Consider the following 23,068-nt stretch of genomic DNA (forward strand, 5'->3'; position numbering starts at 1 on the left):
CATTTTAGGACTAGAAGTCTCTGTCAGTGTTTGCCTCACCTAGGGTACCAGTTAAATTTTAGGAACCTGACCTTTCTCCTGAAGATTTTATTTTATTTTATTTTATTTTATTTTATTTTATTTTATTTTATTTTAGACAGAGTCTTGCTCTGTCACCCAGGCTGAAGTGCAGTCGCATGATCTCGGCTCACTGCAATCTCTGCCCCCCAGGTTCAAGCAATTCTCCTGCCTCAGCCTCCCAAGTAGCTGGGATTACAGGCACACTGTAATTTTTGAATTTTTAGTAGAGACGGGGTTTCACCATCTTGGCCAGGCTGGTCTTGAACTCCTGACCTCGTGATCCAACTGCCTCGACCTCCCAAAGTGCTGGGATTACAGATGTGAGCCACTGTGCCTGGCCTCTCCTGAAGAATTTGATTCATAAGAACCGGGAGTGTCTTAGGTATCTAAACATTTTATAGCTACTGAAGATAAGTCTGAGAAACATTGTGGTAAGTGACATCATCTATATTATATATTTGTGTAACCACATTGCAAAATCACAATGGTAAAAGTCATTTTAATAAGGTAAAAACCATGCAACACATTTATTGAGCAAAGCTTATAATTGAGAAATATCTATTTTCATCCTTTAAACATATAAACTATTGATTTTTCAGAGTTTCATCAAATGTTTGAACGTTGACAGAGAATTATAATTTTTAATTTAAGTGATTTTCACATTGCAAGAATATTCCAATTCTTATAGTCTATCCTGCTTCCAAGTAGAATTCATCTACTTCTGTAGGACCTTAAGGCATTGTAGACAAATATTCTGTAGAATCCAACAGCAGAAGGGGATTACAGGAGGAGTCATATGACTGTACACTGTCACAACACAAAGCTCAACATTGGCCCCAATGACTAAAAGTAATTTCAGGGTTACTTTGTCTGTAGAGAGAGGAAAGAAAAAAAAAAAGTTTATCATATTCCCTCATAGTGTCCAAACTGCTCCTCATTGACTAAACATTTGCGGAAGACATAAGTTTGAGAGCTTAAACTTTATTTCTTCAAACAACTCTACCCTGCTATTTCCTAGACCTTGCACATGTCCTCTTTCTTGCTGTGGAGCTATTGTCTCAGTCTCAATTCAGCACAGGGACCTACCCTGAGTTGAGGAAGGAGAGAATAAGAAGGATGCAGTTTAACTGTTGAGTCTCTCACTTTACAACATATTGATCCAATTCCAGTTACTATAAAAGATTATACTAAATGAAGTATGTTAACTAACTTGAGTATTTGAAAGCAAGTCATCTGCACCGTGTTCATAGTAAAGTTTACGTACTTTTAGAAATAAGGGTTCCAGGTAAAGTTCAAGGATGTTTCCTTAAGTTTTAATAGAGCAAAAAAGGATCTGTTTAGTGTATGTATGGTTGTAGATTAAGAAGAATCCAGTAGTTCCTAGCACACTAACACAGTTATTTCAGCAAATAAGAAAAGAAAATATTTACTATTGTGCTCTTACTTTTGATGAAAGCAAAATGCACATGGGTTACCATAGGTTTTCTTATCAGTTGCACAGATGGGATCACTGTCATAGGTGCAAGAAAATGGTGGATCTGGATATGTGTCACAGTTTGGCTGTAAAATGCAGAGACAAAATAAAAATAATCAGAGAATGTACATCTGAAAATAATGTTCTTCATATGGCATTATGACACACCATATATAAAAAAGGCAATAAAGAATCTATATGTTTTTATTAAAGGCTTGTAATGAAACCTTGTGAACAGAAACAAAAATATATTTTTTTCACAAACTTTGTAGACCTTCCTATTAATTGCTCTTCTCAAATCTCATTCTGTTACTGTTTCAGAGGTAAACATTAAACTCAATTTCTACTTATTATTCAGGGTTTTTTCATAGTTTAATCTTACATGCATTTTTGTTTTCTAAAAATATGCTAGCGAATATAGATTTCTTTCATTGAAAGCTTTCGTAATTGTTTAGTGACATTGTATAAATCCTAATGTTTAACACCTTAATGAGGTAAATTATTATATCCTTATTTGAGTCAATCATATACTGCTAGTAAAAGAAACTATCGTATGTTGTGAACATTTTTATACATTACTATATTTTGTATGTAAGATTTTAATATTTTTCGATCTATGTTGAAGCCTAACATTTTCTTCCATTGTTGATGTTGAGAAGTTGGCTGACAATTTAATTGTATAATTCTTATTTTTCTCTGGGTACTCTTAAGACCACTTTTTTAAATTCATTGATTTGTAGCTTTATTACAATGAGTTTAGATGTGATTCTCAAACAAATTTTTATTAGAATGCATTTAGACTCTTAAATCTATTCATAGTAGCCAAAAAGCAGAAAAAACTTAAATGTCCATCACCTGATAAATGGATAAATAAATGTGATGTATCTTCAATCAATGGGACATTTGTTGATGGATAAAAAGAAATGAAGTACCAATTTATGCTGCAATATGAGGATAATTGAAAGCATTATTCTAAGTGAAGAAGCCAATCACAAAGAACACATAACACGTAAGTATATGAAATGTCTAGAAAAGGTAAATCTATAGAGACAGAAATTGCATTAGTGGTTCCCTGGAGTGAGAAGTGCAGTGAATGGTGACTAACAGTAAGTGGGCACATGGAACCTAATCATAGTGATATAAAATGTTCTAAAAATCAATTACAGTGATGATTTTACTGCTTGGTAAATTAACTTTTTAAAAGATTAAAATTTATTTTAACTGGGTGAATTACATGGTATGTAAAATATGTCTCAGTAAATTTATTAATATAAAACATACACTGATAGAAAATAAAATATTTTTTAATAAATGCATTTAACTTCCAAGTAGCCCAAATGCAACAGGGACCACCTTAATCTCTCTATTAATCTTCCAAAAACAGTATTAATTAACAACAAGAACTAATAAAACCACGTAAGTCACTTGTAATCAGCATAGCTAGAAGACAGAATAAATAAGAATACTAACTTCCCATTACCCATACATACAAAAACAATCACCAAATTTCAGTAGGATTATTACTTGACCTCCCAGTGCAAGGAAGCCTCTTGCAGAGAACAGCAGGTGGGAGAACAGAGGTTGAAGGGAGGGCAATAGAAGAAAAAAGAAAACCTACAAAGAGAGAAGAGGAGAACTGAAGATCTAAGAGTCAGCTCATATCTGCCAAAGAAAGCCCATCATTTGCTAAAAACTATAAAAGAGAACTGCCACCAGTACAAGTGCATGTTTAAGGGAAAGACATTAAAAGTAACTGAGATTCAAGGTGGGAGTCTCAGAAAGGCATTACCTTTCCATGAGGAAAACAAAAAATTAAGCAGGGATGGAGTGGAGAAAGGCATCCTCCGGGGTGGCAAAAGTAAAAAGAAGCACATATAGGACCTTTGGAACAATGCAGTAACATAGATAACCACACAGTGCAACAGGATAACAACACGCACACATACTCACCTCTCATCACCTCACTGAAGTAACTACATTTTGCCCTATTGATTGGAGAGGGCACTAGGTACCTTATAAACCCACCCATATTGACAACCACTGTATCCATAAAAACATAGGGGAAAAATGTGGTCTTTACCTATAGAAAACATTTATAAGATGAAAACAAACAAGCAAAAATACTGAGAATCACATAGCTCAGCTGAAACTCCATAGCCTGAAACACAGAATACCATGAAGCAGAAGGAAAGCTTAATGAAACACTCAAAACAAAATGAATTAAATAACATCTGACAAGTATTTGGGGACAATAAGACAAACTCTATATATATCTAAAATTGAGGCCCTGGATAAAACTGATCTGTTAAAAAAATACGTGAAACAACCCTTGATTGAAATCAGGGAAGAGATATCAGGTAAAAATGAACATATTTCAGAAAAAAAAAATTCAGTTAAAAGTGTCCAATTAAGAATAGATTTCAATAAATATCACAGCAAAAGAAAAATCATGCTTACGCAAGCAATATTGAGCTGTACTTTAGCAACTTACGAATGGGCAAGGTTCTCCAAACAAAAGATTACGGGGCAACGTTTGCCAAAGGAATGATTGTGAGTGTTTAAATATTTAACTCTGACTTTATATAAAACACAAGTGAATAAAATGTGAAAAAATACATACATTTTTATCCTGAAAAAGTAAAATTATGCAATTTTTAAATACAAGAAAGGAAAAATAGAGAGTATAGTGAAGGTCATTGCTTTTCTATAGTAAATAGATAAGAGGAAACAAATACCATGAAACCCAAGCAAACCAGACACTCAATAAATAAATAAATACTTTAACAAACTGAGAACTGCATGAATTTAAAAGGTATAAGACTAATTACTAGAACAAAAATGAAAATGATCTCAATGTTAAATGCTTCATTGAACATAAAAAGAAAGAAAACAAATTACACAAGAAGCACCAATAATAGAGCATTAAAAAGCATAGTAATTTTAACAACACATTATATAACATTATTGAGACCAAAGGTATCTATCTGTCATATCAATAAGCACATATGGACCATACTCATCAATTAAAATAAACAGATTTCACTTTGTTTAAATATATATTTATATATATTTAATATACATAATATATATTATATATTATATAATATATATAATATATAATAAATAAATATATATTAAATAAATATATATTTAAATAAAATATATATTTTAAATAAATAAATATATATTTCACATATGTAACAGTACCTACTCTATGCTATGTATATGATATACTCCCAAAACTCAGTGAATTTTACAATTAAAGATTTTAAAAATAGGCAAATATGTGCCAAGAATAAGGATAAAATTAAAAATCCTGTGTTGTACTTCCACTATCAAACAAACTAGAGTTCAAGTCAAAAGTCATTAAACAGGCTGGGCGTGGTGGCTCCCGCCTGTAATCCCAACACTTTGGGAGGCCGAGTCAGGCGGATCACGAGGTCAAGAGATCAAGACCATCCTGGCTCATATGGTGAAACTCCAACTCTACTAAAAATACAAAAAATTAGCCGGGCGTGGTGACACGCAGCTGCAATCCCAGCTACTCGGGAGGCTGAGGCAGGAGAATCACTTGAACCGGGGAAGCAGAGGTTGCAGTGAGCCAAGATCACGCCACTGCACTCCTGCCTGGGTGACAGAGCGAGACTCCATCTCAAAAAAAAAGTCATTAAATATGACAAAGAGTGATACTTTGTGATGCTAAGAGCTGCAATCCTCAAGGAAGGCACAACAGTTACTGAGATAGGAGGTGGGACTTGACTCCGGAGGCAGGGCTTGAACACCGGATCAGATTGAGGATTAGCTAAAGCAGGGCAAAAGCAACTTTCAATCAGACATGCCCACCAGTGTGCCACGTCAATTTTGTGTTGCCATGGCAATGACCAGGCATTACCAACCCTTTCCATGGCAATGACACAATGACCCAAGGGTTACTATCTTTTTCCTAGAAATTTCTGCACAAACCTCTCCTTTATCTGCATGCAATTTAAAGTGCATATAAGTGTGACTGCAAAATTGTCCTGAGCTTACTCTCTCTGTCTATAGGGTAGCCCTGCTCTGCAGAAGTAGTCACAGAACCATAACACTGCTGGAGCTATAACACTGCCTCTTCAATAAAGCTATTTTCTTTTACCTCTGGCTTGCCCTTGAATTTTTTCCTGAGCAAAGCCAGAAGCCCTCATGGACTAAGCCCCATTTGGATGCTTGCCTGCCATGCATCAGCTTGGCGCCTAATGTGGGGTGAAGAAAGAAGATACCTTCATGAGAGATGGTAGTTGGCGATCCTAGTGTGTCAGTCTAGGAGTCAGCGATCAGCCAGATGCAGTTAGCCAGCAGTGGGACAGTAATTATAGGGCAGGAAGGCAACTGGCAGGATGGCAGTTGGCAGGGCGGTGATCAGTCAGCAGGACAAGAAGTCAAGAGGCAGCAAAACAGTTTTAACACCAACACTAACCATCTTTTTCCCTGGCAGGTAGTGGAGCCAATCAGATGGGCAAATGGACTGTAGTGCTGCTGCGATGTGAGGTGCCTACCTCTCTGCCTGGCAGCCCAGTAGGTTACTGCCTAGTACAGGTGCCCCCACTGCAGCCTCCAAGGAGAGCCCACCCAAAGTGAGATATCCTGGAAAGATCTCACGCAGGTCCCATGTGATAGGTGAGTCAGCACCATTCCAGCGCCATTTCACTCACCAGATGAGTAAGTATCTCTTCTGATTCCACCCCCATATTATGGGGAGAATAAAATCAAAGCCTTTGGCTAGGTGATCAATTGGAAGTCCCTCATTGTTTGCCCTAAAGCACGTTCTTGTCACCACTTCCCCTGGTTCTTTCTCTTCTGACTCCATTGTATTGTTCCATCAGTCATTTCATTTTCAGTCCTAAAATGTGTACAGTTTTATGTTTGCTTTTTTAACTTTCTGTTAATTGCATGTGGGTAACTTAGGCAGGACACTTGATTGTGAGAGGTCCCCCATTGTGTTGACTCTGGGATGCCAGAGTCACGTTGTTCTGTGACCCTAACTTGTTCTTGGGTTCACTGTTGGCTGCCCCATGGTTACCCCAAGGTTTTTGCCATTTGGTGAGGGGACCCTCATAGGCTGAAACTTGGGCATTCTGAGTTTTCAGGACTGATATTTTGGCTGCCCCCTAGATTCTCCGGAGTAGTCGATGCTGACATTTCCCTCTAGGATTGTTGGTTATAGCCCCTCTGCCTAGGGAAATACTGGTCTTGCCTTTTTCCACCCTCGAGTTAAAGGTATTTTCCTACTAGCTAGTTTCTAGGCCTTTCCCGTGTGCTGTCGTAACAACTTCCTTGCTCAAGCCTCTCTTAGTCAAAGGAACTGGAAGTTCTCAGGCACCTGGTCTGATGAACAGCCTCCTATAGTGGTAAACAGGTAGACACTAGAGTATTTTTTTCAGTGTCTTCACTACGGGGTAGGTTCTCTGGCAGGTGAGAGCCTCTGAGGTCTCCCCTGGGGCAATGCTGTTTACCTTTCTTTTCCTCCATTCCACAGTCCCCATTTGATTAGCCCCTCTCTCTGCATAAGCCTCGATCTCTATGATCTCTGTAGAATTTAGGCTTAACATCCAATTGCTAATTTAAGGCTCCTAATCTGCTTCTGTAACTCCTTGCTATCTAAAGAAAGTGAGAAGATAAAAGGGAAAAGTAAGTAGGCGTTTGCTAAACTTCGGCTAACTGAAACCTCTTGTGGTGAGCCTTACTAGACATGGGAACAACAGCAAGCATCCCAAAAGACTCATCACTGGATGTCTTTTAGGCAACTGGAATAAGTTCAGATTAATAGACAAGGTGAAAAAGAAAAAAAATTCATTTTCTATTACAATAATGTTAAGGTTCAATACGAATTGGCCAACCAACAGATTTGGCCTAGACATGGTTCTTTACATTATAATGATATTGTACAATTAGATTTGTTTTGTAAAACAGAAATAAAATGGGAAAAAAAGTTGTCTGTGTGCAGGTTTTTTATGACCTCTGTCAGGATCCTAACTTAAGGGCTAGCTGTAATATGTTTCTAGCTACACCCATGTACCCAGAAACCACATCAGATGGTTAGATGACCCCTTCCTTGCTGCATCCCCTAAGAGGTCTGTGTGCCCCACTTCAGAGCCTCCCAAGTCCCCTAGTGCTGTGGTGAGCCCCACTAGGTATGTAGTACAGGATTCCACCACAAGGTCATCAGGAAACCCTCCCCACTTATCCAACAAATTCTGGTCCCTATACCCCACTGCTGGGGGAAGTAAGACCAACCAGTACTACCAGAAGTGGGGCCCCATATCAGTTCCCCAAATCAAACTTGTGTCCATTGCGGGAAGTAGCTGATGGAGACAGAGGAACAATCAGTACGTGCCTTTTTCCATGTCTGATTTGGCTTCATGCAAGGAAAGATTTGTTCAGTTTTCAGAGGACACAGGGACGTTTGCAGAGGAGTTTGTTAAGTTTACTATGTCTTTTGATTTAACTTGGCATGACATGCAGATATTGTCCACTTGTACTGTAGAGGGAAAACAAAGACTCTACGTCCTTCTCATAAACATGCAGATGGAGTGGATGCATGAAATCCAGGACATGTCATTTACCACTTGGGAGGAGCTGCAGTTCTAGATCTAGACCCTCAGTGGGATTACCAGAGAGGATCTCAGGATCTTGAATGCAAACGCCATATGTTAACTTATTTAATAGACTGGATGAAAAAGCATGTGGTTAAGCAAGTCAATTATGATAAGGTGAGAGACATAACTCAGGAAAAAGATAAAACTCCTGCTCCATTTCAGGACTATTTAGTTGAGGCACTCAGGAAACACACTAACAAAGACCCAGGCTCTGCAGAAGGGTCAGCTCTCCTGGGTGTGCATTTTACTACTATCTGCCCCTGACATTAGAAGGAAGTTACAAAACGTAGCAATGGGATCCCAAACCCTCATGAGCCAACTCTTAAACATTGCTTTTGAGGTTTACAATAAAGGGACATGGCAGAGGAAGATGCAAAAACCAAAAGAATTGGCCCAAAAGCACAATTGTTAGTGGCTGCCTTAGGCCTCCTGCTGCCTCAGGGTTACTCACTTCAAGGAAATGCAGTGAGATCAATGTCTAGAACACTCAGGTGAGAGCCCCCTACTTGCTGGCTTCCAGGCCAAAATCAGCATGCCCTCTGGAAGCAAGAAGGCCACTGGAAGAAAGATAGCACCAACCATAAGAGGAATTCTGAGTGACCTAGGCCCAAAATGGCTGAGAAAGTGGAGGACTGTCAGGGGCTGAGGTCCTCTAAGGCTACCACTGGACGCTTTGCCATCTCCACAGAGGAGATGTGCTAGGCGAAAATACTGAGTTCTTATTGGATACGGGAACAGCCTACTCAGTTTTAACTCATTTCTCAGGGCCACTGTCTTCCCACTCTTGTGAAGCAACAAGGATTGATTAGGAACCAAAATTTAGGAGATTCACTCACCCCACTGGTTACCCCATGGAGGACCATATGTTTTTCCACAGGTTTTTACTCATGCCTGAGTGTCCTATCCCTCTACTGCGGAGAGACTTACTGTGCCAACTATAGGCCACAGTTTGTTTGGGGTGTCTCATGAGAAGTCAACAGGTAAAGGAGCACTTTTCCTATCTCTGAGTGTTTGCCTTAACACAGACCAGGAAAAGACCTCCCTTCCACCACATACTGCTTCCCAAGTAGACTCCTCTGTTTCGGACATGGAAGTTCCAAGCAGAACTGCTAATGTACCCCAGTCCAGGTGGTTTTAAAACCTAGTGTTAATTACCCAGAGAAAAAACAGTATCTTCTGTTACCTGAGGCTCAGAGGGGCATCCATTTCCTAATAATGAAGTTTCTAAAGTATATAATATTACAATCCTGTCAGTTTCCATGTAATGCCCCCATTTAACTTGTAAAGAAACCAAATGGGGAATGCATTACAGGGTCTAAGGGCAGCTAATGCGGCAGTAGTCCCAATTCACCCAAAATTTTTTAATCCTTACACAATATTGACCCAAGTCCTTGAAGATGCTCATTGGTTCACAGTGTTACACTTAAAGGATGCTTTCTTTTGTATATCTGTGCACCCATTCTCCCAGTATATTTTTGTTTTTGAATGAACTGATCCAGACACTCATGCTGAATCTCAGTTTACCTGGACAGTCCTTCCCTAAGGTTTCAGGGATAGTCCTCATCTCTTTGGACTTAATTATCCAAACAGTTAAAGGAGTTAAAGGAACTACAGCCAACTAATGGGTTTCTCTTGCAATGTGTAGATAACTTATTAGTTTCTAGGCCTACTAGGGAAGACTGACAGAAACACAAGCAAAGTTAGAGAAATCTTTTTAAAAATGACAACAAAGATAATAAAATAGCTAGGAATACAGTTAGCAAGTAATGGGTGAATCTTACATGAAGAATAATAAAAATTTCCCCCAAACCACAAATGTATACTTGGATAATTGGAAAGACATTTTATGTTCTTGGATAAGATTATTGAATATCTTTAAGTGATGTCTATTTTACAAGGTAAAAATAGATATTCAACAATAGAAAAATGCTGGAAAACAATAGCTATAAACTGGGTGAAGTTTCTTTACTGGATGTTGAGACATTTTGTAAAATTTCTATAATTTGAAAAATATCTTACAGATCAAATAAGCAGGTACAAAAGCAGGGTAGAATAGAAAGTCAATAAACACACCGAAGTGCATTTGGAAACTTAGTATATGCTAAAGGTGACACATCAAGTCACTGTCCCAAAGATGGACATTTTAATAAATGATCCAGGGAAAATTTATTTGTTATTTAGAAAAGATATAATTTGAGATAAACTTCATATTATGGCAAAAAATAACTCCAAGGATATCAGAGAGTTAAGTGTAAACATGAAACAACAAAAACACTAGAAGCCAACAAGAATGAACCTCTAAAACTAGAAGTTGGAAATTTTCTAAATATAATCCAAAATCTATTTTTACGTACAAAAAGAATGAAAAATTTAACTACCTAAAATGTTTGCATGGTAAACAAACATGATAATCAAGTTATAAAACACTGTCAATATTTTTGACATGATAGCATAATAAAGTGATTATGACATTCAAACTCATAAACAAAAAGGGGTTTTAAAAAATTAATGCCCAAGATAAAACTTTTAAAATATATGAACAAAAACTTTCCTCTAGAACTTGGAGAAATGTTTCTGAAATACGTGAAAAGATGTTCAATTTTACCATATTTAGAAAAATAAAAATTTTATGATCACTTAAAAAGATCTACAGAAATTTAAAATCCTTGACAAAGAAGGCAACCCCATTTACAATACCTGCAAAAAACTAAAATACCGAGGAATATAATTTATGACAGAGACAAAATATATCTACAAGGAAAACTACAAAATACTGATAAAATAAATTATAAAAGACACAAAAGAGTAGAAAAACTTCCCATGCTTAAAGACCGAAAAAATTAGTATTATTAAAATAACGATATTTCCCAAAGTGATCTTCAGATTCAGTGCAACTCCTATAAAAATGCCAATATTGTCATTTTTCACAGAAATAATGAAAACGATTCTAAAATTCATGCGGAAACAAGAAAAAGAATGAATAATCAAAGCCATAGTAAGCATGAAAAAACAAAAACAAAAACAAAAACAACATTGGTCTGGGTGAAGAACTCATGACCAAAATCTCAACAGCAAATGTGACAAAAACAAAATAAATAAATATGACCTAATTAAACTAAAAAGTCTCCGAAAAGCAAAACAAATAACAAAGTGAACAGACAACCTTTAGAATGGGAGAAAATACCTCCATACTATGACTCTTACAGGAGATTAATATCCAGAATTTACAAAGAATTCAAATAACTGAACAACCAAAATCTAATAATCTCATCAAAAATCGGGAAAGGACCAAAATAGACATTATACAAAAGAAGACATACAAATAGCCAACAAGCATATGAAAAAATGCTCAACATCACTAATCACCAAAGAACTGCAAATTAAAGTCACAAGGAGATATCATCTTAAACCAGTCAGAATGGTTATCACTAAAAAAAACAGAAATAACAGATGTTGATGAGAATTTGAGGAAAAGGAAACTCTTACACACTGTTGGTGGGAATGTAAATTGGTACAATTTCTATGGAAACCAGTATGGAGATTTCTCACAGAACCAAAACAGAACTGCCATTTGATCCAGCAATCCCACTACTGGGAATCTACCAAAAGGAAAATAAATCATTGTATCAAAACACTACCTGCAATCATATGTTTGTCATAGTACTATTCAAATTAGGAAAGATACGAAATCAACTCAGTGTCCATCCACAGATGACTGGACAAAGAAAATGTGGCATATATACAAAAGGGAATACTACTCATCCATAAGAAAGATATCATGTCTTTTGCAGCAACATGGATTGAACTGGAGGCCAATATCTCAAGTGAAATAAGTCAAAGAAACACAAACACTGCATGTTCTCACTTGTAAGTAGAAGCTTTATGCACAAGGACATACAGTATGGAATAACAGACAATGGAGACTCTGAAAGGTGGGCAGGGGAGGATGATGAGAAATCATTTAATGATACAATGTAACTTATTGTATGATGGATAATCTAAAAACCCTGACTTCACCACTACAAAACTTGTGCATGTAACAAATTACACATGTAACCCATAAAGTTATACAAATTAAGGGGACATCCTTGACAGGTCACTTTGGTGACAAGGCTGTGGAGACCAAGGCACTCTCATTGTTAATGAGAATGAAAATGAGGACAACCCTTATAAAGGATACTTTTTCCAATGTAGTAAAATTTATGGCAATATCTAGAAAAATTACATATATTTTTACATTTTATCCTAGTACTCCCATATCTAGAAATTTACTTTGAAAATACATATTCATACTTTTATTCAGTGAAACATTATTTGTAATTGTAAAATCTTAGAGACAATTTACATGCTAGTATAACAGGCTGGATTATCTTGTATTTCCACAAAATAGAGTACCATACAGCTAGTAAATAAGGAAGGATGCCTGCAGGAATAAGAGCAAATCTGTAGTGATGGAATTTCTGTATCTCCTCCTGGAGAGGGTCAATAACTTAGTGTTTTACTTTATAATACATAATTTTTTGTGAGCATTTTTCTACAGAACAGTTCATTTTTCAATAACAACATTTTACAAATAACATGTTTTCTACTTTCTAAAAAATTAGAGGTCACTTACTGGCGTCATGACATCAGGCAACTGAGACAATACAGCATCTGCACAAATAAAAGAGATTTTAAATAATCTGGTATCTCTTATTATACATCCTCATCTATTTTTCTCTTATTATACATCCTCATCTATTTTAAGAGGACATCGACGCAGGTCTTTCAATGAGGAAACTATAAGCCACAAAGTGAGCCTTCTCTGGCACTGACTGTATTTGACAAAGTCAATTGCAACAGTGAAAAAAGCCTTGAATCTGATAGTTGAAATAATACTGTCTCAAATGCATTCTATCATTTAAACCTGCAGTACTCTCCCTTGAAGATATTATTTTATTTTTTACATTTTCTAAATGAGGAAACTGAATATAAAGGAAGAATATGACTCCCAAATATAAAGGAAATTTATAAGTACTCAAAGTCAAGATTTCACCTCTATTTTCAATGCTTTTCTCAATGCCAGTACAATTGCCTGGCAATGATGTTAATAAACAACAATTTTTTTAAAGGCAGACTAATTGTACCAAAAGTTATCAGTGAAGACTGGCCTGATACAACACTTTGATGTTAGAAATGATGACTGAAAGTATCAGACCTGGAAGTTTGTTCTAATCAATTTCATTGGAGAATACAATCTAAAAAACAGGGAAAGAATTTAGTTAAATACTTTAGCTAAATTCAGTGGTCGTTTCTATTCATGTAGAGTTTCTCCTTTCTTATAATATGGGGAGGGGGATCCACCAATGTAATTTTAAAAAGGCATCTGTCATCTGTTTATTTGATTTACCAATTCAAGTATAATAAAATTTAAAAAAATCTAGCTATAAGGGACATCAAATCTTGCCTGAATTTTCTAGGACATGAGAAATGCCCTTACAAGGAATAGAAAATGTACTCACCAGAACAAAGACAGAATGCCAACATGATAAAATTGGTTTTTATCCACAATGAGAAGTGAGCCATCTGAACTTCTCAGTCACCCTGAAAGACATTTCTACAGAAACGTTCAGAATTTTTATGACATGAGCCCCATAAACCTTCACTGAACAGAACTGGAAAAGGGACTACTTCCTGTACCCTACCACTTGAGGGAACAGTTACAACCCTTGAGATTCTATATTCCTTTACTCTTCATTAGGAAAGACTATTCCCTTTGCTCCTCCACCCCTAAAATCAACCAGAAATAAGCACAATAACAAATAAATATGGATAACTGCTCAAGATAACATTCTGTGTGGCATTTAATATTACATGCAATTTTGAGAGTTCAAATTATCCTTCATAGAAGCTGGAATCGTTATTATGAGAAGGACATGATGTGGAGAAAGCCTGAGAGCAATTCAATACATACAAGTCACCATAACATATGTCTCAAATTATTATACCTACCTCAAGAAGAAGAAGGTGCAAAGGAAATTGTGTCTGTTTTGTTCACTCTTGCCTCCTCATCTACCCCCACTACGTTGAGGTGTCTCTTTTAAATATCTCTGAATAAGGAAGACAAATGGGTCAGAAGAGATAAGACACAGAAGGCTCATGTGTACTGGCAGGTGCTGGGAATTTGCCTCATACAAATGTTATCAAAGCTACACCTACACCAGAAAGTAAACAGACAGACAATTTCATCTGATGGGCACAAACAAACGAGAAGGAAAAAAATTGATAAGCCTGTTTATACACCCTACAAAACGTGAAATATTTCCAAGCATGGGAACTGTTCAGAGTCACGAGAACTAAGTCAAAAAAGTAGGATTCCAGGAACTTCAATTTACAAATAAGGATAGAACTTCAGTAGTTAAAAACTTCGACAGATATGAAAAGAATCTGGAAAGCTTGGTGAAAATATCAATGCCTAAGGTTGTTCCCCAAGATTGTGATTCCGTTTTCTACATTAGATTGTAGTCATTGGTGCTTTTTGTAAGTCTACAAGATGATAGAAACATGCAGCTAAGACTTGAGGTGATTGAATTGGAGCTGTAGAATGATCTTGCTTGGAGCCTCATTACATCAGTCTGTACACTTCTCTATACTAGAGTTTTCAAATTTAATAAAACAGGATACAAACATCTGTGGCTAGCTTTATTTACATAATATTTAAATTGAAATGTTTTCATATCATCATATACAATTACAATATTAAAATAGTCTCTTTTTGTCTGTATGATTATTACTACCATTGAAATTTATACTTTCTTTTTTTTTTATTATACTTTAAGTTTTTGGGTACATGTGCACAAAGTGCCAGTTTATTACATAGGCATACATGTGCCATGTTGGTTTGCTGCACCCATCAACTCGTCATTTACATTAGGTATTTCTCCTAATGCTATCCCTCCCCCCAGCTCACCACCCCACAACAAGCCCTGGTGTGTGATGTTCCCTGTCCTCTGTCCATGTGTTCTCATTGTTCAACTTCCACCTATGAATGAGAACATGTAGTATTTGGTTTTCTATCCTTGTGATAGTTTGCTAAGAATCATGGTATCCAGCTTCATCGATGTCCCTGCAAAGGACATGAACTCATCTTTTTCGTGGCTGCATAGTATCCCATGGTGCATATGTGCCACATTTTCTTTATCCAGTCTATCATTGATAGGCATTTGGTTTGGTTCTAAGTCTTTGCTATGGTGAATAGTGCTGCAATAAACATACATGCACATGTGGCTTTATAGCAGCATGATTTATAATCCTTTGGGTATATACCCAGGAATGGGATCGCTGGGTCAAATGGTATTTGTAGTTGTAGATCCTTGAGGAATCGCCACACTGTTCCACAATGGGTGAACTAATTTACGCTCCCACCAACAGTGTAAAAGCATTCCCATTTCTCCACATCTTCTCCAGCATCTGTTGTTTTCTGACTTTTTAATGATCACCATTCTAACTGGCATGAGTTGGTATCTCATTGTGGTTTTGATTTGCATTTCTCTGAGGACCAGTGATGATAAATATGTCTGTTGGCTGCATAAATGTCTTCTTTTGAGAAGTGTCTGTTCATATCCTTTGCCCACTTTTTGATGGGGTTGTTTTTTGTTCTTGTAAATTTGTTTAAGTTCTTTGTAGATTCTGGATATTAGCCCTTTGTCAGATGGGTAGATTGCAAACATTTTCTCCCATTCTGTAGGTTGCCTGTTCACTCTGATAGTAGCTTCTTTTGCTGTGAAGAAGCTCTTTAGTTTAATTAGATCCCATTTATCTATTTTGGCTTTTGTTGCCATTACTTTTGGTGTTTTTTTGTTTGTTTGTTTGTTTTCTTTTTTCTTTTGAGACGGAGTCTTGCTCTGTCACCCAGGCAGGAGTGCAGTGGCATGATCTCAGCTCACTGCAAGCTCCGCTTCCAAGTTCACACCATTCTCCCGCCTCAGCCTCCCGAGTAGCTGGGACTACAGGCACCCACCACCATGTCCAGCTAATTTTTTGTATTTTTAGAAGAGACAGGGTTTCACTGTGTTAGCCAGGATGGTCTCGATCTCCTAACCTAGTGATCTGCCTACCTCAGCCTCTCAAAGTGCTGGGATTACAGGCATGAGCCACCCCGGCCACTTTTGGTGTTTTGGTCATGAAGTCTTTGCCCATGCCTATGTCCTGAATGGTACTGCCTAGGTTTTCTTCTAGGGATTTTATGGTTTTAGGACTTACCTTTAAGTCTTTAATCCATCTTGCATTAATTTTAGTATAAGGGGTAAGGAAGGGATCCAGTCTCAACTTTCTACATATGGCTAGCCAGTTTTCCCAACACCATTGATTAAATAGGGAATCCTTACCCCATTTCTTGTTTTTGTCACGTTTGTCAAAGATCAGATGGTTGTAGATATGTGGTGTTATTTCTGAGGCCTCTGTTCTGTTCCATTGGTCTATATATCTGTCTTGGTACCAGTACCATGCTATTTTGGTTACTGTAGCCTTGTAGCATAGTTGTCAGGTAGCATGATGCCTCTAACTTTGTTCTTTTTGCTTAGGATTGTCTTGTCTATGCGGGCTCCTTTTTGGTTCCACATGAACTTTAAAGTAGTTTTTTTTTTTTCCAATTCTGTGAAGAAAGTCATTGGTAGCTTGATGGGGATAGCATTGAATCTATAAATTACCTAGAGCAGTATGGCCATTTCCATGATATTGATTCTTCCTATCCATGAGCATGGAATGTTCTTCCATTTATTTGTGTCCTCTTTTATTTCGTTGAGCGGTGGTTTGTAGTTCTCCTTGAAGAGGTCCTTCACATCCCTTACAAGTTGGATTCCTAGGTAGTTTATTTTCTTTGTAGCAATTGTGAATTGGAGTTCCCTCATGATTTGGCTTGAATGCTTGTGATTTTTGCACATTGATTTTGTATCCTGAGACTTTGATGAAGTTGCTTATCAGCTTAAGGAGATTTTAGGCTGAGACGATGAGGCTTTCTAAATATACAATCATGTCATCTGCAAACAGGGACAATTTGACTTCCTCTTTTCCTAATTGAATACCCTTTATTTCTTTCTCTTGCCTGACTGCCCTGGCCAGAACTTCCAACACTATGCTGAATAGGAGTGGTGAGAGAGGGCATCTTTATCTTGTGCTGGTTTTCAAAGGGAATGCTTCCAGCTTTTGCCCATTCAGCATGACGTTGGCTATGGATTTGTCATAAATAGCTCTTATTATTTTGAGATATGTTCCATCAATACCTAGTTTATTGAGAGTTTTTAGCATGAAGAGCTGTTGAATTTTGAAGGCCTTTTCTGTGTCTATTGAGATAATCATGTGTTTTTTGTCATTGGTTCTCTTTATGTGATGGATTACATTTCTTGATTTGTGTATGTTGAACCAGCCTTGCATCCCAGGGATGAAGTTGACTTGATTGTGGTGGATAAGCCTTTTGATGTGCTGCTGGATTCAGTTTGCCAGTATTTTATTGAGGATTTTTGCATCTGTGTTCATCAGGGATATTGGTCTAAAATTCTCTTTTTTTATCGTGTCTCTGCCAGGCTTTGGTATCAGGAAGATGCTAGCCTCATAAAATGAGTTAGGGAGGATTCCCTCTTTTTCTATTGATTAGAATAGTTTTAGAAGGAACGGTACCAGCTCCTCTTTGTACCTCTGGTAGAATTTGGCTGTGAATCCGTCTGATCCTGGACTTTTTAAAGTTGGTAGTCTATTAATTATTGCCTCAATTTCAGAACCCGTTATTGGTCTATTCAGAGATTCAACTTCTTCCTGGTTTAGTCTTGGGAGGGTGTACGTGTCCAGGGATTTATCTATTTCTTCTAGATCTTCTAGTTTATTTACATAGACGTGTTTACAGTATTTTCTGATGGTAGTTTGTATTTCTCTGGGATTGGTGCTGATGTCTCCTTTATCATTTTTTATTGCATCTATTTGATTCATCTCTCTTTTCTTCTTTATTAGTCTTGCTAGTGGTCTATTTTGTTGATCTTTTCAAAAAACCAGCTCCTGGATTCATTGATTTTTTTTGAAGGATTTTTTGTGTCTCTATCTGCTTCAGTTCTGCTCTGATCTTAGTTATTTCTTATCTTCTGCTGGCTTTTGAATTTGTCTTCTCTTGCCTCTCTAGTTCTTTTCATTGTGATGTTAGGGTGTTGATTTTAAATCTTTCCTGCTTTCTCTTGTGGGCATTTAGTGCTATAAATTTCCCTCTACACACTGCTTTAAATGTGTCCCAGAGATTCTGGTACATTGTTTTTCTTCTCATTGGTTTCAAAGAACATCTTGATTTCTGCCTTCATTTCATTATTTACTCAGTAGTCATTCAGGAGCAGGTTGTGCAGTTTCCATGTAGTTGGGCGGTTTTGAGTGAGTTTCTTCATCCTGAGTTCTAATTTGTTGGCACTGTGGTCTGAAAGACGGTTTGCTGTGATTTCTGTTCTTTTACATTTGCTGAGGAGTACTTTACTTCCAATTATGTGGTCATTTTTAGAATAAGTGTGATGTGGTACTGAGAAGAATGTATATTCTGTTGATTTGGGGTGGAGAGTTCTGTAGACGTCCATTAGGTCCACTTGGTGCAGAGCTGGGGTCATGTCCTGGATATCCTTGTTAACCTTCTGTCTCATTGATCTAATAGTGACAGTGGGGTGTTAAAGTCTCCTATTATTATTGTGTGGGAGTCTAAGTCACTTTGTATGACTCTAAGGACTTGCTTTATGAATCTGAGTGCTCCTGTATTGGGTGCATATATATTTAGGATAGTTAGCTCTTCTTATTGCATTGATCCCTTTACCATTATGTAATGGCCTTCTTTGTCTCTTGTGATCTTTGTTGGTTTAAAGTCTGTTTTATCAGAGACTAGGATTGCAACCCCTGTTTTTTTTTTTTTTTTTTTTTTTTTTTTTTTTTTTTTTTTTTTTTTTTTTGCTTCCCATTTGCTTGGTAGATCTTCTTCCATCCCTTTATTTTGAGCCTATGTGTGTCTTTGCATGTGAGATGTGTCTCCTGAACACAGCACACTGATGGCTCTTGACTCTTTATCTAATTTGCCAGTCTGTGTCTTTTAACTGGGACATTTAGCCTGTTTACATTTAAGGTTAATATTGTTATGTGTGAATTCAATCCTGTCATGATGATGTTAGCTGGTATTTTGCCCATGAATTGATGCAGTTTCTTCCTAGCATCGATGGTCTTTACAATTTGGCATGTTTTTGCAGTGGCTGGTACCAATTGTTCCTTTCCATGTTTAGTGCTTCCTTCAGGAGTTCTTGTAAGGCAGGCTTGGTGGTGACAAAATCTCTCAGCATTTGCTTGTCTGTAAAGGATTTTATTTCTCCTTCACTTATGAAGCTTAGTTTGACTGGGTATGAAATTCTGGGTTGAAAATTCCTTTCTTTAAGAATGTTGAATATTGGCCCCCACTCTTTTCTGGCTTATAGGGTTTCTGCAGAGAGGTCTCCTGTTAGTCTGATGGGCTTTCCTTTGTGGGTAACCTGACCTTTTTCTCTAGCTGGTCTTAACATTTTTTCCTTCATTTCAACCTTGATGAATCTGACAATTAGGTGTCTTGAGGTTGCTTTTCTCAAAGAGTATCTTTGTGGTGTTCTCTGTATTTTTCAAATTTGAATGTAGACCTGCCTTGCTAGGTTGGGGAAGTTCTCCTGGATAATATCCTGAAAAGTGTTTTCCAACTTGGTTCCATTCTCCCTATCAGTTTCAGGTATGCCAATCAAACATAGATTTGGTCTTTTCACATAGTCCTATATTTCTTGGAGGCTTTTTTCTTTTCTTTTCACTGTTTTTTCTCTAATATTGTCTTCTCACTTTATTTCATTAATTTGCTCTTCAACCACTGATATTCTTTCTTCCACTTAATAGAATTGGCTATTGAAGATTGTGCATGCGTCACAAAGTTCTTGTGCTGTGGTTTTCAGCTCCATCAGGTCATTTAAGGTCTTCTCTATACTGTTTATTCTAATCAACCATTCATCTAACCTTTTTTAGCTTCCTTTCAATGGGTTAGATCATGCTCCTTTAGCTCAGAGAAGTTTGTTATTACCTTCTGAAACTTACTTCTGTCCACTCATCAAATTCATTCTCCTTCCAGTTTTGTTCCATTTCTAACAAGGAGCTGCAATCCTTTGGAGGAGTAGGGACACTCTGGGTTTTGGAATTTTCAGCATTTCTGCTCTGGTTTCTCCCCATCTTTGTGGTTTTATCTACCTTTGGTCTTTCATGTTGGTGACTTATAAATGTAGTTTTGGTGTGGATGTCCTTTTTGTTGATGTTGATGCTATTTTTTTCTGTTTGTTAGTTTTCCTTCTAACAGTCGGTCCCTCAGCTGCAGGTCTGTTGGAATCTGCTGGAAGTCCACTCCAGACCCTGTTTGCCTGGGTATCACCAGTAGAGGCTGCAGAACAGCAAATATTGAAGAATAGCAAATATTGCTGCCTGATCCTTCCTCTGGAAGCTTCATCCCAGAGGGGCACTCACCCATATGAGGTGTCTGTCAGCCCCTACTGGGAGGTGTCTCCCAGTCAGGTTACACAGGGTCAGGGACCCACTTGAGGAGACAGTCTGTCCATTCTCAGAGCTCAAATGCCATGCTGGGAGAACAACTGTTCTCTTCAGAGCTGTGAGACAGGGATGTTTAAGTCTGCAGAAGTCGTCTGTTGCCTTTTGTTCAGCTATGCCCTGCCCAGAGAGGTGAAGTCTAGAGAGCCAGTGAGCCATGCTGATCTGCAGTGGACTCCAGCCAGTTTGAGCTTACTGACCACTTCGCTTCCCTACTCAAGCCTCAGCAATGGCAGATGCCCCTCCCCATACCAGGCTGCAGCCTTGCAGGTTGGTCTTAGTCTGCTGTTCTTGCAGTGACCAAGGCTCCATGGGCGTGGGACCCACCAAGCCAGGCACGGGAGGGGATCTTCTGGTCTGCCAGTTGCTAAGACCGTGGGTAAAGTGCAGTATTTAGGTGGGAGTGTACCATTCCTCCAGGTATAGTCTGTCATGGCTTCTCTTGGCTAGGAAAGTGAAATCCCCTGACCCCTTGTACTTCCTGGGTAAGGTGATGCCCCACCCCGCTTCGGCTCTACCCTGTGGGCTGCACCCACTGTCCAACCAGTCCCAGTGAGATGAACCAGGTACCTCAGTTAAAAATGCAGAAATCACCCATCTTCTATGTCGATCTCACTGGGAGCTACAGACTGGAGCTGTTCCTATTCAGCTATCTTGGCAGTGTCGTGAAATTTATACTTTCATATGCTTTTGTATTTCTGTTTAGAATTTTTTTTTTTTTTTTAGAGATGGGGTCACTATGTTGCCAAGGGTTGTCTGAAATCTGTGGCCTTAAGAAATTCTCCCATCTCAGCTTCTATAAGTACCAGAGTTACAGGTATAAGCAACCACACTTGGCTAGAATTTGTTTTATATAAAAACTTTCTTTTGCATTTATTGTAAGACAGGTTTTCTTTTTTCTTTTGTTTGCCAAGAATATCTTTAGCTCTCCTTTTATGAAGAAGAGTTTTATCAGGTACAGTATTCTTAGTTGTCAGATTTTGCTTTTCTTTTAGAATTTTGAATACGTTATGTAATTCCCTTCCGGAATGAAGTATCTCTACAGCAAAACTCAATAGTATTATTAAGGTTCCCATGGCTGTGACAAGTATTTTCTCTTACTAGTTTCAACATTGTCTCTTTATCTTTGATTTTTGACAATGTGATTATAATTTGTCTTGTTTTAGACTTCATTATGCTTATCTTATTTAAACCTCATCGATATTTCTAAATCTGAATGCCCACATTCTTCTTCAATTTGGGCAAGTTTTCATACATTATTTCTTTGAATAAGCTTTCTCTCAATATTTCTTTTAATAAGATGGACTTTCCCTATTCTCCTTGTGCTCCCATAATACATGTATTTGTTCACTTGATAGTATCCCATAAATTCCATAACATTTCTTCAGTCACTTACACTCTTTGTTATTCTTTTTGCTCATCTCATTGGATAATTTCCAATAACCTAAGTTTGAATGTACTAACTGCTCTATTTCAGGTGTTTGTGTATACCCCCAAAATTCATGTTGAAATTCTAACTCTCAAGATAATGATTTTATGAGGAAAGGCCTTTGGGAAGTGATGAGAAGCAAGGTCATAGAGCAAAACTATCATAGTCAGGATTAGATACCTTATAAGAGAGACCCAAAAGAGCTAGCTCACTTTTCATTCCATGTGAAGACAAAGCAGGAAAATGCTGTCTCTGAACAAATAAGTTGATTTTCACCAGAAATGTAATCTATCAGTTCCTTGATCTTGGATATTCCAGCCTCCAGAACAGTAATGAATAAAATTATGTTGTTTATAAGGCAACCAGTTTATGATATTTTTATAACAGCCCAAACGCACTAAGATATTAATCATTTCTCCTGTTTGATACAGTGAACTGTTAAATACCTCATGAATATTCTAGTTGTTATTATATAGTTCAGTTTTATGATTTATATTTAGTACTTTAAAGATATTTCTTTGCTAAAACTTTTATTTTGTTCATGCATTATTCTCCTTACATCATTTGTTATCTTTATGATAGTTATGAATTCTCTTAGTAAATCATATATTTTTATTTTGTTAGGGTCAGTTTGGGAAGATTTATCTTGTTCTTTCATTTGTAACATGTTTCCTTGAGTCTGCATTTCCTTGACAATGTTTCTTCATTTTCCTTCACTTTTACTGTTAGCTCTTTATAGAAAACAATCACTACTCTCTGTCTTTCCTGACTGGCCTCATACAGAAAAATACACTCACCAGTCAGCCCAACCAGACATTCTAAGTGACTTTATGTTGCTTCAAACTGCAATCTTTGCCTTCTGTGTCCCCCAGGTGTCTG

General features: G+C 37.3%; 1 protein-coding gene across 2 annotated transcripts; it reads right to left on the bottom strand.

Annotated features, from left to right (window-relative positions):
• Window positions 1-350: 350 nt before the first annotated feature.
• LOC104677522 (ovomucoid-like) lies at window positions 351-14,208 on the bottom strand. Of its 2 annotated transcripts, none has more exons than XM_010382571.2 (5): window positions 14,158-14,208; window positions 13,668-13,762; window positions 12,782-12,819; window positions 1,536-1,620; window positions 351-930 (listed from the first exon to the last, which is right to left on the bottom strand). In XM_010382571.2, exons 2-5 carry the CDS (start codon window positions 13,729-13,731, stop codon window positions 776-778), a joined length of 342 nt encoding a protein of 113 aa, XP_010380873.1. In that variant the 5' UTR covers window positions 13,732-13,762; window positions 14,158-14,208; the 3' UTR covers window positions 351-775. The 2 variants fall into 2 exon arrangements, with proteins under 2 accessions (XP_010380873.1, XP_010380874.1); XM_010382572.2 differs by having other exon boundaries at window positions 1,505-1,620.
• Window positions 14,209-23,068: the final 8,860 nt, after the last annotated feature.

This window comes from Rhinopithecus roxellana, chromosome 3 (assembly GCF_007565055.1).
Source record: "Rhinopithecus roxellana isolate Shanxi Qingling chromosome 3, ASM756505v1, whole genome shotgun sequence".
Taxonomy (NCBI): Eukaryota; Metazoa; Chordata; class Mammalia; order Primates; family Cercopithecidae; genus Rhinopithecus; species Rhinopithecus roxellana.

Coding starts and splice junctions, on each gene's coding strand:
- LOC104677522 (XM_010382571.2), bottom strand. CDS start 13,731: ATGGCTCACTTCTCATTGTGGATAAAAACCAATTTTATCATGTTGGCA. Junction 12,820..13,667: donor GGCATTCTGTCTTTGTTCTG/GTGAGTACATTT, acceptor TTATTTGTGCAG/ATGCTGTATTGTCTCAGTTG. Junction 1,621..12,781: donor TGCCTGATGTCATGACGCCA/GTAAGTGACCTC, acceptor TGCATTTTACAG/CCAAACTGTGACACATATCC.